This window comes from Onychomys torridus, chromosome 1 (assembly GCF_903995425.1).
Source record: "Onychomys torridus chromosome 1, mOncTor1.1, whole genome shotgun sequence".
NCBI classification, from domain to species: Eukaryota; Metazoa; Chordata; class Mammalia; order Rodentia; family Cricetidae; genus Onychomys; species Onychomys torridus.
In genome coordinates this window covers 65833656-65848005 of record NC_050443.1, presented here as the reverse complement: position 1 = coordinate 65848005, position 14350 = coordinate 65833656, and the positions used below count along the sequence as shown (strand labels likewise).

General features: G+C 32.4%; 1 protein-coding gene across 1 annotated transcript; it reads left to right on the top strand.

Annotated features, from left to right (window-relative positions):
* The first annotated feature begins 10743 nt into the window (after positions 1–10743).
* Positions 10744–11667, top strand: LOC118582001 (olfactory receptor 13G1). Its single transcript, XM_036184426.1, has one exon. It carries the CDS (start codon positions 10744–10746, stop codon positions 11665–11667), a length of 924 nt encoding a protein of 307 aa, XP_036040319.1.
* The last annotated feature ends 2683 nt before the right edge of the window (positions 11668–14350 follow it).

Below are 14350 nucleotides of genomic sequence, written 5' to 3'. Positions count from 1 at the left end.
AGGCCTCATTCCTACAAAAAGAACCACAGGCAAATAAGGAGAAAATAGTTTTCTGAAGGGAAGAACACACCAATTTGTTATCCATTACAAATGGTCAGCCTTACAAAGAGACATACAAGTAACATGGAGAATGAGCAATTGTGCTTAGGTATTTAGGAATATATATATGAATATGCATATAAATATATGCATGTAACAATTCAAAAAAGGTGCCATGAATTTACAAAACAGGAAAGATGAGTATATAGGATGGTTTGAAGGGAGGAAAGGGAAATGCAAAATAATATAATTATACCACAATCTCAAAAATAAAAGAAGTAATTAGAAAACAGTCAATGGATTTTTTTTTCACAAAGACACCAAAATTTAACAATGAAAAAATAACAGTATTTTCAATCAATTATCTTAAGAAAGTGGCTATTTCCATTCTGAGTAATGGAGTTAGAAACTCATAAAATACCACTGGCAAAAGAAATCTATTCAAATGATTTAATCTTAAATATCAGATGAAAAACTGCCAAAAATATCCCAAGAAAACATAACAAGTATCCTCCATTAAGTTTTTCTAGATTCTAAAAGCACAGTATGTGGTTAGATAAGACTGAAATTTTGAATTAGTAAAGAAGCTAAGCAGTTGAGTAAAGAAAGATCTAATGGAATGTAAGAAAGAATTAAAAAGCCAAATGTCTAATAAATAATTTAGATTCCTAATGTGTAAGAAGCTAAAACAATGCACAAGTAAGAAATGAAAATGGACAAAAGGTCCTTTATGCATATTGAGGTCACATATACCTGTACAAAAGCTATATGAAAACTCTTAAAAGTGACCTAAAAACTCTTAGAATTAAACTAAAACCAGAAAGAAATGGAACTTTCATAGTTGTTAGCTCATCTATTTTCAGAAGGATGAAAATGCTTAGTGATTTCTCAGTAGAGTTGAGAAAAAAACACTTTTATCCTGACTTTGGAAATATAAACCAGTGCAGCCATTTTGGAATATGCTATGGAGTTTATTCCATGATGCAATTATATTTTAATCTCAAAAATAAAAGAAGTAATGAAAAATAAAATGATAAGTAGTCACAGGATGAACATCACATCCTTCTAACAAAGGAAACAAAACACATATATCATAGAAATTTTTTATTCAGAATACAGACTTCAGCATCATTCAAATAAATATAGAATCAATCAAAGTATCATGATGAATAAATAAATAGAGCAAATCCACTGTCTATTACTATTGTCTATCATCTGATTATCTATCTATCTATCTATCATCTATCACCTATCTATCTATCTATCATCTATATAATTATATATATATCTATCATCTATATAACTATATATATATAACTATATATATATAAAACTATATATATAACTATATATATATATATATATATATATATATATATATATATATATAATGAATATAGATGAGCTTGGAACCAACATACTTAATGGCTGGCTTAAGAGGAGTAGTGATGTTTATTAATTAAATCCCTTAACTTCTATGCCCTTACAGACATTTTCTCAGAGATTAAGATTAATTATGTAGTTATTGTATTATATTATATGTCTAGTTACGATATTGTATTATACTTATGCAAATATCTACAATGGTATCATTTTATAAAATGCAATCAGTTCTTTCAGCTCTTAAAGATAAAACTGAAATAAGGTATATTATATTCACTGGCTCAAAAGGAACAACTCTTTAAAGTTAAATTGTTTGATTTGTACTTGGCATTTGGACAGCCACCTAAAATTCCTTTTTCTTGCTTTCATATTAAAAATAAAATTTATTTACCATTTAGATACAGCACTTCATTAAAAATACAAACTATTTAATTTAATCAGTAAAGTAGTAAGGGATCTGTGAAGATGATCTAACATTCACTCAGGCACAGTTTCTCTGGCATAAACAAATAGAATACATCTATATGTTAAACATGAAAATGCTTGCTCATGTTCAATATTGTTTGTAATAATGAGAATACCAAGTAAACAAGCCAGGGATGACCTTGACATGAGTCTGCCCCACAGACTGTTTGGGCTTGTGGAGAACAAGCATAAAAAGCATGGGAAGGATAAGCAGAATGGATTTCCAAGTGATTCATTTCAGAAAGACATTGCACTTAAAGTTTTTCATTATATTCACCTGAAGAACTAATTTGACCTAATAATTTATTTGTAGATCCCTGCTTGTTATCATATAAATGGCTAAATAGAGAGTTCTTTTTTCTCTTTCTTTTAATTGAATGTTTTTTCATTTTACATTCCAATCTTTGTTCTCTCTCTCCTTTTTCTGCTTTCACCCATCCTCATGGGGGTAAGGCCATCCTTGGGGGGTCAACACAGACTGACATACAAAGTTGGGGAAGGACTGTCCCTGCTGCACCAAGGCTGAGAGCGAGGTATCCCACCATAGGCAATGGGCTCTAAAAAGCCACTTCATGTACCTAGGGTAAGTCCTGGTCCTACTACCAGTAGCCCCACAAATAGATCTAGCCACACAACTGTCACTGACATACAGAGGGCCTAGTTTGGTCCCATGCAGGCTCTCCAACTGTCAGTTCAGAGTCCCTGAGCTCCCACTAGCTCAGGTCAGCTGTCTCTGTGGGTTTCTCCACCATGATCTTGACTGCCCTTGCTCATATCATCCCCCCTCCCTCTTTTCAACTGAAATCCAGCACCTTGCCCAGTGCCTGACCTTGGGTCTCTGCGTCTTCCATCAGTTGCCAGATGTCCATTCTATGATGACAGTTAGGGTGATCATCAATCTGATTATAGGGGAAGGCTAGTTCAGGCACCCTCTCCACTATTGCTAGGAGTCTTCACCAGAGAAGCTAGATAAAAAGATAACCATAAGAGGCACACACATGGATCACCCCAGGAAGGGAAAATAGTAAAGATCTTCTCTGTAAACTGGTGGGGGACAGGTGTAGAGGAGAGGGGAGGGGGATAGAAACATAAGAGATCAAGATGGTGGAGTTGGGGGAGGGAAGGAGAAGGAGAGTAATGAAAGGGATATCTTGACAGAGGGAGCCATTATGGGTTTAGGGAGAAATCTGGTACTAGAGAAATCCCCAGGAATCCATAAGGATGATCCTAGTTAAACATAAAATTCTTAATCGTTGTCTTAACCTTAGAATTAATTTTTTTGCTATGCATTGTTCATTTACATTTTTTCTGTATGGATTTTTTTCAAATCCAGGTTTTTGCATAGTATAGGCAAGGATTCTACCACTGAGTTATATGTTCATTCTAAATTCTATTGGTAGAGACAAATTCCCCAAACGGTGTCGACCCAACCCTCCCTTGAATCACTTTTGTGTACAATATTTGCCTCTGTTTAAGTTCCTGCTCTTTATTCTTATGATGCCACAGAAAAACCAAGTCATTCCATTTTGTCACTGTTAATCAATATAGGTATGTTTTAATTGTCCCTCTGAGATCCATTTTAATGTAACTCTAAGCAAGATGGCTCAAAGTACTGTCTCTCAGGAATCCTGAGACAGAATGAGGACTAGCCATTTGATGGATCATAAGTGTGAAGGTACTGATATTTAAGATAGCACAGAGAGATGCTTTGATATGAAACTGACTGTGGCTATTGTCTATGTTTGAAATTTTTTTTCTGTGTATTTAATACAAACTTCCACTCAAATATGATACATCCCAGTCAAGCAATGAAGTGAGTATTTGTGAAAATGCTGACTATGAAATTGTTGCCTTAATCAGGATATTTTTTTGGTAAATAATGTATTTATCTTTTCAACAACAGCATGAAAGAAGATACATCTATAGATCATAATCTAATTCAAACAAAGGGGACCTTTTAATACATGAATTTATATTGGCTGCATGACTTCTCAATTTTTAAATTTCATGTAAAATATGCACAAACTAGTCTGTCAGTATTGCTCAATACATCTGGATTCAAACCTCAAGATCAAAAACAAAACAAACAATAACCAGAAGAAACTGGAGTTTAACAGAATGCCTATTGATAAATAGAGTATCAATAATGGGAATGGTTGGAAAATTGCTATGCAATAACTCTTTAAATTTAGCTTAAGTTTTTAATCAGTAAAATGATTTTTGCAATGTAATTTCAAATACCTTTCAGGGAAAAATGTTTGTGCAAGTATTTCAAGATATATATTGTACTTGCTATAGTCAAGGATGTGATCACCTCTAGAATAAAATAGGAGTTTAAAAATGAATTCAAATCATTATCTCTTTCTAACTATAGAGAAAAACATTCTTTGCAATTATTGTGCATGGCTGGAATTTGCAGACACAGGCATCTCATTGACCTGAGGTCTCTTTTGGTGTCCAGCTGTCCCAAATTCTTGAGTCTGATATGTCTCTTGGTGCATAGGCACCTTCTAAGGCAAAACATGAACAATTCTAGGATGAACATATGATAATCACTTAGATTAAAGACAAAACATGCATGTAGGTATTTTCATACTCACATGTTATCTTTTGGTTTTGGGGAGATCTGAGTAAATCTGTGTGGAGCATAATGACCTGAAATACACTATTCAGTTTAAGCTTATCTCAAATTTACGATGATTCCCCTTTCTAATCTACTTGAGTGTCAAGATGACAGGTCTTTATCAGCATGTCCATATTACCGTGATTTATGTATACAATTAACATCTTTCCTGTTTAACCAGGATCTCTTATTCTAATCTTTCCTCAGTCACTTTGAAATCCATAATAACTAGACATACCAATTTTCATCTATGTTTTAGTATTTCTCCAGTGACATAAGCTAAGCTAAAGACAATGTCATTTTATAAGCAATGATTGAGTCATTTTGACTTAGCAGAGCTTATTAGAGAATTGCCTAGGATGAAAGTGTCTGACAGAAATAACTCAGGTATAATAGGAGCATATGGGATAATTTCTACCATCAAATTCCCATGAAGTTAAAAACTGATGTGGTGTGTTTGTAGCTCCTTAAGTGGGCAGTCCTCTTCTATCGTGGCAATAATATTGACAATATCTGAGGAAACAGATGGCAGGAATCCTGCAGGATAATTTAGATCTAGAAAATCTCAGTAACGTAACATGGGTGCATAATCAAATGCCATTAGATGTCATGGATCATGATGCTAATGCTATCATGGTGATTCTATAATATGAGTATCTTTGTTAACTCCATCAATATCACAAATTATTTCTTATATACAAAAATGGCAATAAAATTAGAGGTTTAAACTTACCCTCAGGATTAAATAAATATCTTGGTGAATTACAAAACAATTATCACTATGAAATATCAACTGTTGTTTAATAGTCTGTGTTCTAGTGTCATTAAACACACTTAGACTTCAACATCACTCATCTGGGAAGACTTTGCTTATATTTACTAAGCATTATGTCTTCATCCTGACAAATAAAATAAGCATATTTAAATTGTCTCTTATGTAGTTTTAGGTATTGCATGATTTATTTTTCTGAGTAACTCAATTAAAATGAAAGATTAATTGTAAGTCGCATTTAGATAATTTATTCTTTTCTAAAAACCTGAAGAGGTTGTAAACATAGAATCAGGTCAAGATGGAGCAAATAAATGTCTCCTAAGAATTAATCCTCTATGCTGGCATTGGGGCTGTTTGTCTAAAGTTAGGAAACACTACATATAACTTCTTCCCTTAGAAGTATGATATATCACTACTTACTATCTACAAGATAATTTCTTGGAATTAAATAATCTCAGCAAATTCAGTCTCTTATATCTCACAGAAATACAATTGTGCATATTTAAGGTATTGCCATCTCACTGTGAAAGCAGTTGTCACTTCCTGGGCACATTTTATGTTCCACAATTCTTTACATATCCATTTTAATGTCTTTTTTTTTTTACAATTTATTTATTCTAGTCTCTTTTCTTCATGATATTCAAAAACATGCTTACTTGTAAAGACAATACTACAATTATGTGACCTCAGAAAAGAGTAAGCAAGAAGAAAGACCCTGTATGAAGAAGATAAGCAGGAGAGATGAAGAGCAGTATAAATGGTAAACCTAAAGACAGTGAGCCAGGAGATAGTCAGGGCTGAGAGTGCAGAGACCCAATAGTCAAATTAAGTTCATTATCACTGTATACAGTTATGTCATATCTCAATAAATCTTTCATAGTGACAGAGTAATTTTATTGTTGATTTATTATTTAATTAACTCCATAATGTGGAATGTATATTATACATATGCATAATAGCCTAATACAGAAGTATAGCCTAATACAAAAGCATAGTTGTTAGGGAAAAAAATGTGACTTTAAAAATTTTTCTTAAAAAATATATATTATAACTAGAATCAAGTAAATTTTATGCTATTGCACAGAAATATTTACTTACATTTTTACAAACAATATTTCTTTTGAGGATGTAAAGTATTCTATTATATAACATACCATATTCTACTTATGCATTACAGCAATGGTGGACACCTAATTGATCCCTATATTGGCTACTTTGGATATTGTTTCAATAAATATGGGAGTCAAAATATACTTTTGACATTCTGATTCAATATCAGAAATATCAGGGAATGTTTATCTAGAAGAAGTAAAGTTGGACCATGTAGTAATTTTATTATTACTATGTTTTAGAGACTCTCAAGCTATTCTGAAATTATTTCAGTAATTTATATCTTGATGAGCAATATACTTTAATTATCTTCATGTTTACTTAACCTAGTTATCATTCATATTCAGATCACAGCTTCATAACATACTATAACATCTCTATTTATAACACTTTAGTTTCAATTTTATTTTCTCTGATAATCAGATATGTAAATCATTTTTCCATAGATGTCTTGGACATTCACATTTCTTCCTTTGAGAAGTGTCTGTTCATAGCATTTACTAGTTTTTTCTAATATTTCTTTGGTTTCTTGTCATTATAGTTGTTTGTGTTTCTTATGTGTTTTGAATATTAGCATCTTTTCACAAAGTTATTCTTTGAAATTATTTTCCCAAGCTATAAGATCTCTCTGTACTTTATTAATTTCTTCCTATGCTTTGTGGAGGCTTTTTAGTTTGGCAGTCATCTGTATGTCTCATTTCCTTCCTTTGCTTGTATTATTGGATCCTTATTCAAGAAACCATCCTTTAAAATGTGTTCATGAAAGTTACTCACTTTTGTACACTCTGTGATAAGGGTTAAGATTCATCATTCTTCATGTGGCCATCAATCAGCTTCTTCTATGCCATTTATTGACAAGACTCTTCTCCATTGTATGTTCTTGGCACAATGTATAAAATCAATTTCTAATTACTTGGGTTTATTTCTAGGTTTATTAACTTGTTCAATTAGTTAATGTTGTTTGGTCTTACAAAATCAATTTCAGCTAAAGCAGAACAAGTGTTGTTACAAGATGCTAAAAGAAAGGAGAGAAGAAAGAGATAGTGAAAAAGAGTGCAAAGATGCAGTTAGATTAATAATGTTTAAATTGTCTAGTGACTTTTGTTGTGGCTACAGTTAATAATAATGTCCCCAAATAGATTTTTTAAGATCTTCACAACAAAAATAGTAAGTTGGTGGTCTCATGTTAATTCAGTCGAATCTTCCCCAACATATGTCAATGTCACATAGTATGTAAAATTTCATATGATTATTATGTCATTAATATATTATTGAAATATTAATTTAAAATGTATATTCATAAACAAGAATTTACAGGCTCAGGATTTAGCAATCTATATGTATATTGGTACATATATATTTATAATAGAATATAATTAATTTATGTTTGCTCCAAATTTTGGTGAGTACAAAATCCACTAAAGCAACATTGATATCTCCAAATGAAGTGTCCAGGAATGCAAAAGGGTAAAGTCAAATGCTTTGACACTTAGGTATCAGCAAAAAAGGTAATTTCTTTGTGACAGAAGCAGCCCCTCTTTCTCTAGAAATTGTAGTTCAGAAAGACCGTGCTTGAGGGAGAAGCATAGAGTAAAACTTGAACAAAACTAATGTCACTTGCAGAATTCAACATAAACTATTGATGGCTGTTTATGTGCAGGAAATTATATCTCTACCTTAAAACAATATGACACAGTAACAATAATAAATAAACAATATTTTAAGAGATAACCTCTCTTCTCAGGAAGCCATGAAGTGATTCCCAGTTCTGAGAAGTCTTGTACAAAGCAATAGGACATACCCAAAAAAGGCCATGGCTGGATCCTATGAAGTAGATGGTGTGCCATAGCAGAAACAAACAATGTAAATGTCCCAGTGATTCAGCTTTAGCTCTTAACTTGGATGTGGTAAAACAGGGGTACATTGGCTGATATCCTTGTGAATTCACATGATTTCATAAAATTTTACATTTTATTTTGTATCTGAGATTCTCATCCTTTATCACATACACCAAACATGGTTAGTGAAAAACTAATCAGCAATAATTGCATGCATTAGTAATGTGGATAAATAATTTTATTTATGTTAAGGAGTCATAATTTTCCAAAAAAAATGGAAGTTGTTTTTTGGTTGTTGTTGTTTGTTTATGTTTGTTTAAATTAGATGATTGATTCTCTTTGTGCATATGCTTTGTTGTGTAAGATCCTTCAGGCTTAAACTAGCCTCTGTCCTATAGATTCAATCAAAGAACATTTGACACAGATCTCTGAATGACTCAGGTAACTAGGCCACAACTACTTCACTTTTTATTTTAATGCATGTTCAAATATTATAAACATTTAATTCATATTATTTAATTATATATATTATTATATTATGTATATTATATTATTATATATTTATTCATATATATGCGTATATATGTATGTATGTATATATATATATATATATATAAGCAACTGTTTTCTTTTTCTCCTATTAAATGAGGGGTACATAGTCTGATTCCATTATTTCTGAGTAAAACATTGATAAAAATGTGTACACATATTTTCTGTGTTCTTTGTTGACTTGAGTCATTGGGAATTTACTCGAGTAGTATAATTGTATCAAATGCTAGCATATTTAACCTACATTTCCATAGTGACTTCACCAATTTGCACACCCTCACACCATTAGCATGTAAAGGATACTCATTAGCACTTTTTTTCTATGTATTTATTTTGGTGAACATAGCCAGTCTCACTTAGAAGCTCAGAGTTAATTTTGTTTTCATTTTTCCTACAGATTAAACATGTCGACTATTTTTCATATATTCATTGTCCATCTGTATTACTTTTCAGACTTGTCTAAATTATTTATGTATTTTTATATGGATTATTTGTTAATTTTGTGTGTAGTTTTTAAGTTTTGTATGAAGTCTAGATGTTAATTTCCTGAAGGATGAATAGATAGAAGAATTTCTTCCATTCTTTGCGGTGCTGTTTCACTTGAAATTGCTTCCTTTGTTGTGAAGAAGAGTTTAAATTTATGTGATCCCTTTATATTTTTTTTTTAAGTTCTGGATTGTTAAAGTGGATTGCAGATTTGACAAAAAGCTGTGTTTCTTTTATTTTCAATAGTTGCAGAAATATCCATTAGAGGCCTAAATTAATTAATCAAATAGGGGAATTAAGGCTGAAGGTCAAAGTTGAGGACCCACAGAAAGGTATTCTCACTTTTCCATCATTTGAATATGATAAATAAAATGAGATATTTGAAAATATATAAAGCAATTATAATTTTTTAACATAATTATAATTCCTTCAACACTTAAATTACAGCAAGACAGTAGTCTTGAAATCCTTGAATTCACATCCACATTTGACAGTACATAAAAAGCAAGGATAGTGAAGTAAATATAAAAAATATAACATGAAGAATAGTGGAGATATTTTCCAAAGAAATAACATAGCACACCAATTCTATTTTTTACGCTAATTGCTGTTCAATAGGGAAAAGTTGCCATCACATCTCTTCTTTGATTGATTCATTTCAAAGAAGAAAGATTGATTCATCTAAAAATAGCATATTATATCAATTTATTCAGACATTGATAGAAGAAAATGGGGGCTTTTGGGGGTGTATGAATAATTTACATTCATTATTGAAAACTACACATACTGGGGTATATATATTTTAAAATGTAATTACCTTGAACTGCATGGCAATAAAGGTGATTTCACACAATTTCATCAGTGTACTCAACAAACTAGAGAACTATGCCAAAACACAGTTTTGATGAAAATTTTTGAGTATTTGGAGTGTAAGGAACCTGTCAAAAATTACAAGGTAAAAATAGTATGCTGAATGCTTTTTTTCATCTGAAACATACTGATTATAGTTAGTCTCATTGGCTTTTGTTGTTCTAAATATTCTTGATTTTCTATTTGTCAAGGAAAGTAATCTAAACATTATTATGCAATCAGTCAAATTATTAGGATATGTATTTTCTTATTATATTTCTATTGCTCCATATATGTGAGTGAAAATTATCCTCAGACATGTTGTAAATAAAATAGTAACATTAGTATATTTGATAACATGTATCTTTCTTAAAATTTTATTCCCACTATTACCTTTATATTCAGTTTATTGGAGTTATCCATAGAAGAAAGGAAATCACAGAATGGAATCTGAAGAATAAAATGTATTACCTGGAAATCAGAATCCCATCACAGAGGAACTCATGCCTCAACGTTGGCCTTCATCAATACTTAAAAAGTACACACTCCACATTATCACTTGCAACAGTGCCTTTAAATTCTCCGTTGTTTGCAATAGGAGAAATCTGGTGTTTAATCACTTACACACAATGAACAACAGCATTGTTAGAGAGTTTACAATTCTGGGACTCACTCAAAAGTCTGAACTTCAGGTACTTCTTTTTGTTATCTTCCTTTTTATCTATCTTGTGGCTTTCTTTGGTAATATGCTAATTGTCATTGCCATAATCTACAACACTACCTTGCACACCCCAATGTATGTTCTCCTTCTGGCCCTGGCTGTTGTGGACATCATCTGCACAACAAGCATCATACCAAAGATGCTGGGAACAATGCTAACATCAGAGAATTCGATCTTATATGGGGGCTGCATGTCTCAGCTCTTCTTCTTTACATGGTCCTTGGGGGCTGAGATGGTGCTCTTCACTACCATGGCCTATGACCGATATGTGGCCATTTGTTTCCCACTTCGGTACAGTACTATTATGAACCACTTTACATGTGTAGCCTTGCTCAGCATCGTCATGGGTATTGCAGTAACCAATTCCTGGGTGCACACAGGTCTCATTCTAAGGCTGACTTTCTGTGGGCCAAATACCATTGATCACTTCTTCTGTGAAATACCCCCACTGCTAGCTTTGTCTTGCAGCCCCGTGAGAGTCAATGAGGTGATGGTTTATGTTGCTGATATCACCCTGGCTGTGGGAGACTTCACCCTCACTTGCATTTCCTATGCCTTTATCATTGCTGCTATTCTTCGCATCCGTACCACAGAAGGCAAAAAGAAAGCCTTCTCCACATGCTCATCCCACCTTATGGTGGTGTCCCTTTATTATTCTCCTGTGATCTACACCTATATCCGACCTGCATCCAGCTACAACTTTGAAAGGGACAAGGTGGTAGCTGCACTTTATACTCTAGTAACTCCCACATTAAACCCAATAGTGTACAGTTTCCGTAACAAGGAGATGCAAGCAGGAATTAGGAAAGTGTTTGCATTTCTGAAAGGTTAAGGGTTCATGTAAAACTATCTCCTGTAGCATTTCAAGTTGACATTTTTTTCCTTAAGAACCTCCATCACATGTATGGCATCTAATATATATTTCCCATTTTTAAAAGGCACAGCTCCTTGGAGCAATGATCCAAGGGAGAATTTATATAAATCAAGATTAGTCACATTAGAATATATAAGCACTATTAAAAAAAAGATATTCCAAACTCTGAGGAATTGACTCATATACATCCTCTGGTAAACACCAGGCACTTTTCCACTACTATGGGGAGCTATGAAAATGAACTTTCTTTCCATATAAGTTGTATTTGAATTCGAATACTTAATGTCTGAGTTAAGTGAAGACTGAAACATAAAAATGTCATGGTAGGGGGCTTGGAGATGGATCATTAGGCAAGAATATTTGCTGTGAAAAGATGAGAGCTTGAGTTCAAATCCCCAGCATACATATAAAACACAAGCATGGCCATATATGCATGTAATCACAATGTTAGGGGTGTAGGGAAGGCATATCCAATCAGAATAGCCAAAGCATTCAGCTTCAGGTTCAGTGAGAGACCCTATCCCTATGTATATACATGTGAACAAACACACAATACAACACATACACACATGTGATAAATCTGTTATAAACTGTAAGGATATAGTAACTCTGAGCAGTGATCAATGATAGCTTCTGAAATTGATTGAACACAGAAGATGTAAATAAAATAATTAAACCTTCTTAACATAAAAGAATTCATTGAAACTGTAGAGCTTAAAATAATGACATCACTGAAAGACAGCAACATTCAGATGACCCAGAGTTCAAACCATCCTTAAAATATAAATGCAAGCATAAAAATAAAACTACAAAACAATGAGGTTATGAGGTTTACCAAATAACTACAAAATACAGCTCTCCTATATAACCCCATACTATAAAACAATGTATAAGAATTAATAAAACAATCATTAAACTAATTATTGCAACTACATCTTTGGTAATGATATTTAAGAAGTATTGATTTACCTGGATAGGAAACTTTTTATAAAACTGCTCCATATTAAATGATAAGAATATGTACGAAAAGAGGTTAAAACACCATGAAATAAGTTGTATGGAGGTGGGATAGTGAATCTGAATGGAGTTAGGGGAGGAGTAGGAGGTGAATATAGGCAAAATACATTGTAAAAATTATTAAAATATTGTCAAAATAAAATAAATAATTTTGTAATTTCTTATTATATAAGCTTCCAATAAGTCATCTTAGTAATTTCTGAAAAAAAATAATAATTTCTGATATATTTTCACTTAAATTGTAATCAAACTATCTAGAGCACTTCCTCAGTTCCCTGTGGCTACTTAATGTTCCATTGTATGGACATACATTTTATGGAATTTTATTTAACAGGTTTTCAATTGAGAAACATTTGGCAGTATTACATATACTGTTACTAAATTAAAGATATGCTGAATTAACTTATCCATGAATCATGCTGCATTTTTCCTGGTGTATTGTCTTGTGAAAGTAAGATGACTAGTTTCTATAACTCTGCTTTTTCTAAGCTCACTCTAAGAGGTAAGTTTCATTTCCTTAGGAAGTATTAGCAAGTCCCAGGACTCATTTTAAAAAAGAGATAAATCCAATTAATCATTATATGGTATCTTCAGCAAAAGGTCTTACTATCACATTTTGGAAAGGCACCCAAGAATAATTTCAATAGTTTGTCAGGTTTGGTATATATCTATGGAAATCCACAAACCAACAACTCCAAAATAGTTAATCCATAATTGGTACTAATATTTTTTTTTTCTTATCCCATGGTATCTGAAAGAGGCATTGTCTTCCTAGTATATATAGGGTACCATGATTTAAACACCTATCATGTATGTATATATTATAGGAAGCTTCTATAGTAAAAGGTTTCCATATAGGTTCATCAAGTCTTAAGTTTTAATTGTCCTTTCTTTTACTTTCCCATCCATTGCTCTCAGCCCCCGTCACCTTCTACTTTTTCTGTTTCATTATTACCTCCTTCATAGCACCTGGGTTTGTATCATCTTTCTCTTTAACACCCGCCCCCATTCCACAGTACCTTACAGCTTCTCCAACTTATGTGTCTACTACATTTTAAACACCTATCTAAAGATTCAAAGTTAACATCCATTGATGAGAGAGGACATGCAGTGTTTATTTTTTTGTCTCTGTATTACTTCACTAAGAGTGGCTATGGCCAGCTCCATCCATTTACCCCCAAATTTTACTTGTTACAGTTGAATAATATTTTATTGTATATATGTGCCACATTTGCACCATTCATTTATCAGTTGATGGATAATCTAGGCTGTTTCTATTTCCTGGGTATTGTGATTGGAGCAGCAGTGAACATAACTGAGCAAATATTTCTGTAGTGGAATGTAGAGTACTTTTGGTATTGCTCAATTTGATCATGTAGTAGATCTAGTTTTAGCTTTTTGAAAGTATCTACACTGATTTTGACACTGACCATATCAGCATATCAGTTTTCACTCCCATTAACAGTAAATAAGGGTTATCTTTTTCTCAAAAACTGCCCCAATTGGTTTCTTTTTTCTTTTAAATTTTACCCATCTTAACTGCCTAAGGTAAAACTCAAAGTAGTTTTACCTTGTATTTGTCTGATGGCTTATGGTGGTGAACATTAATAAAATTCTCAACCAT

What these genes read in the sequence shown, in the direction of transcription:
- LOC118582001 (XM_036184426.1), top strand. Translation starts at nt 10,744, where the DNA reads ATGAACAACAGCATTGTTAGAGAGTTTACAATTCTGGGACTCACTCAA.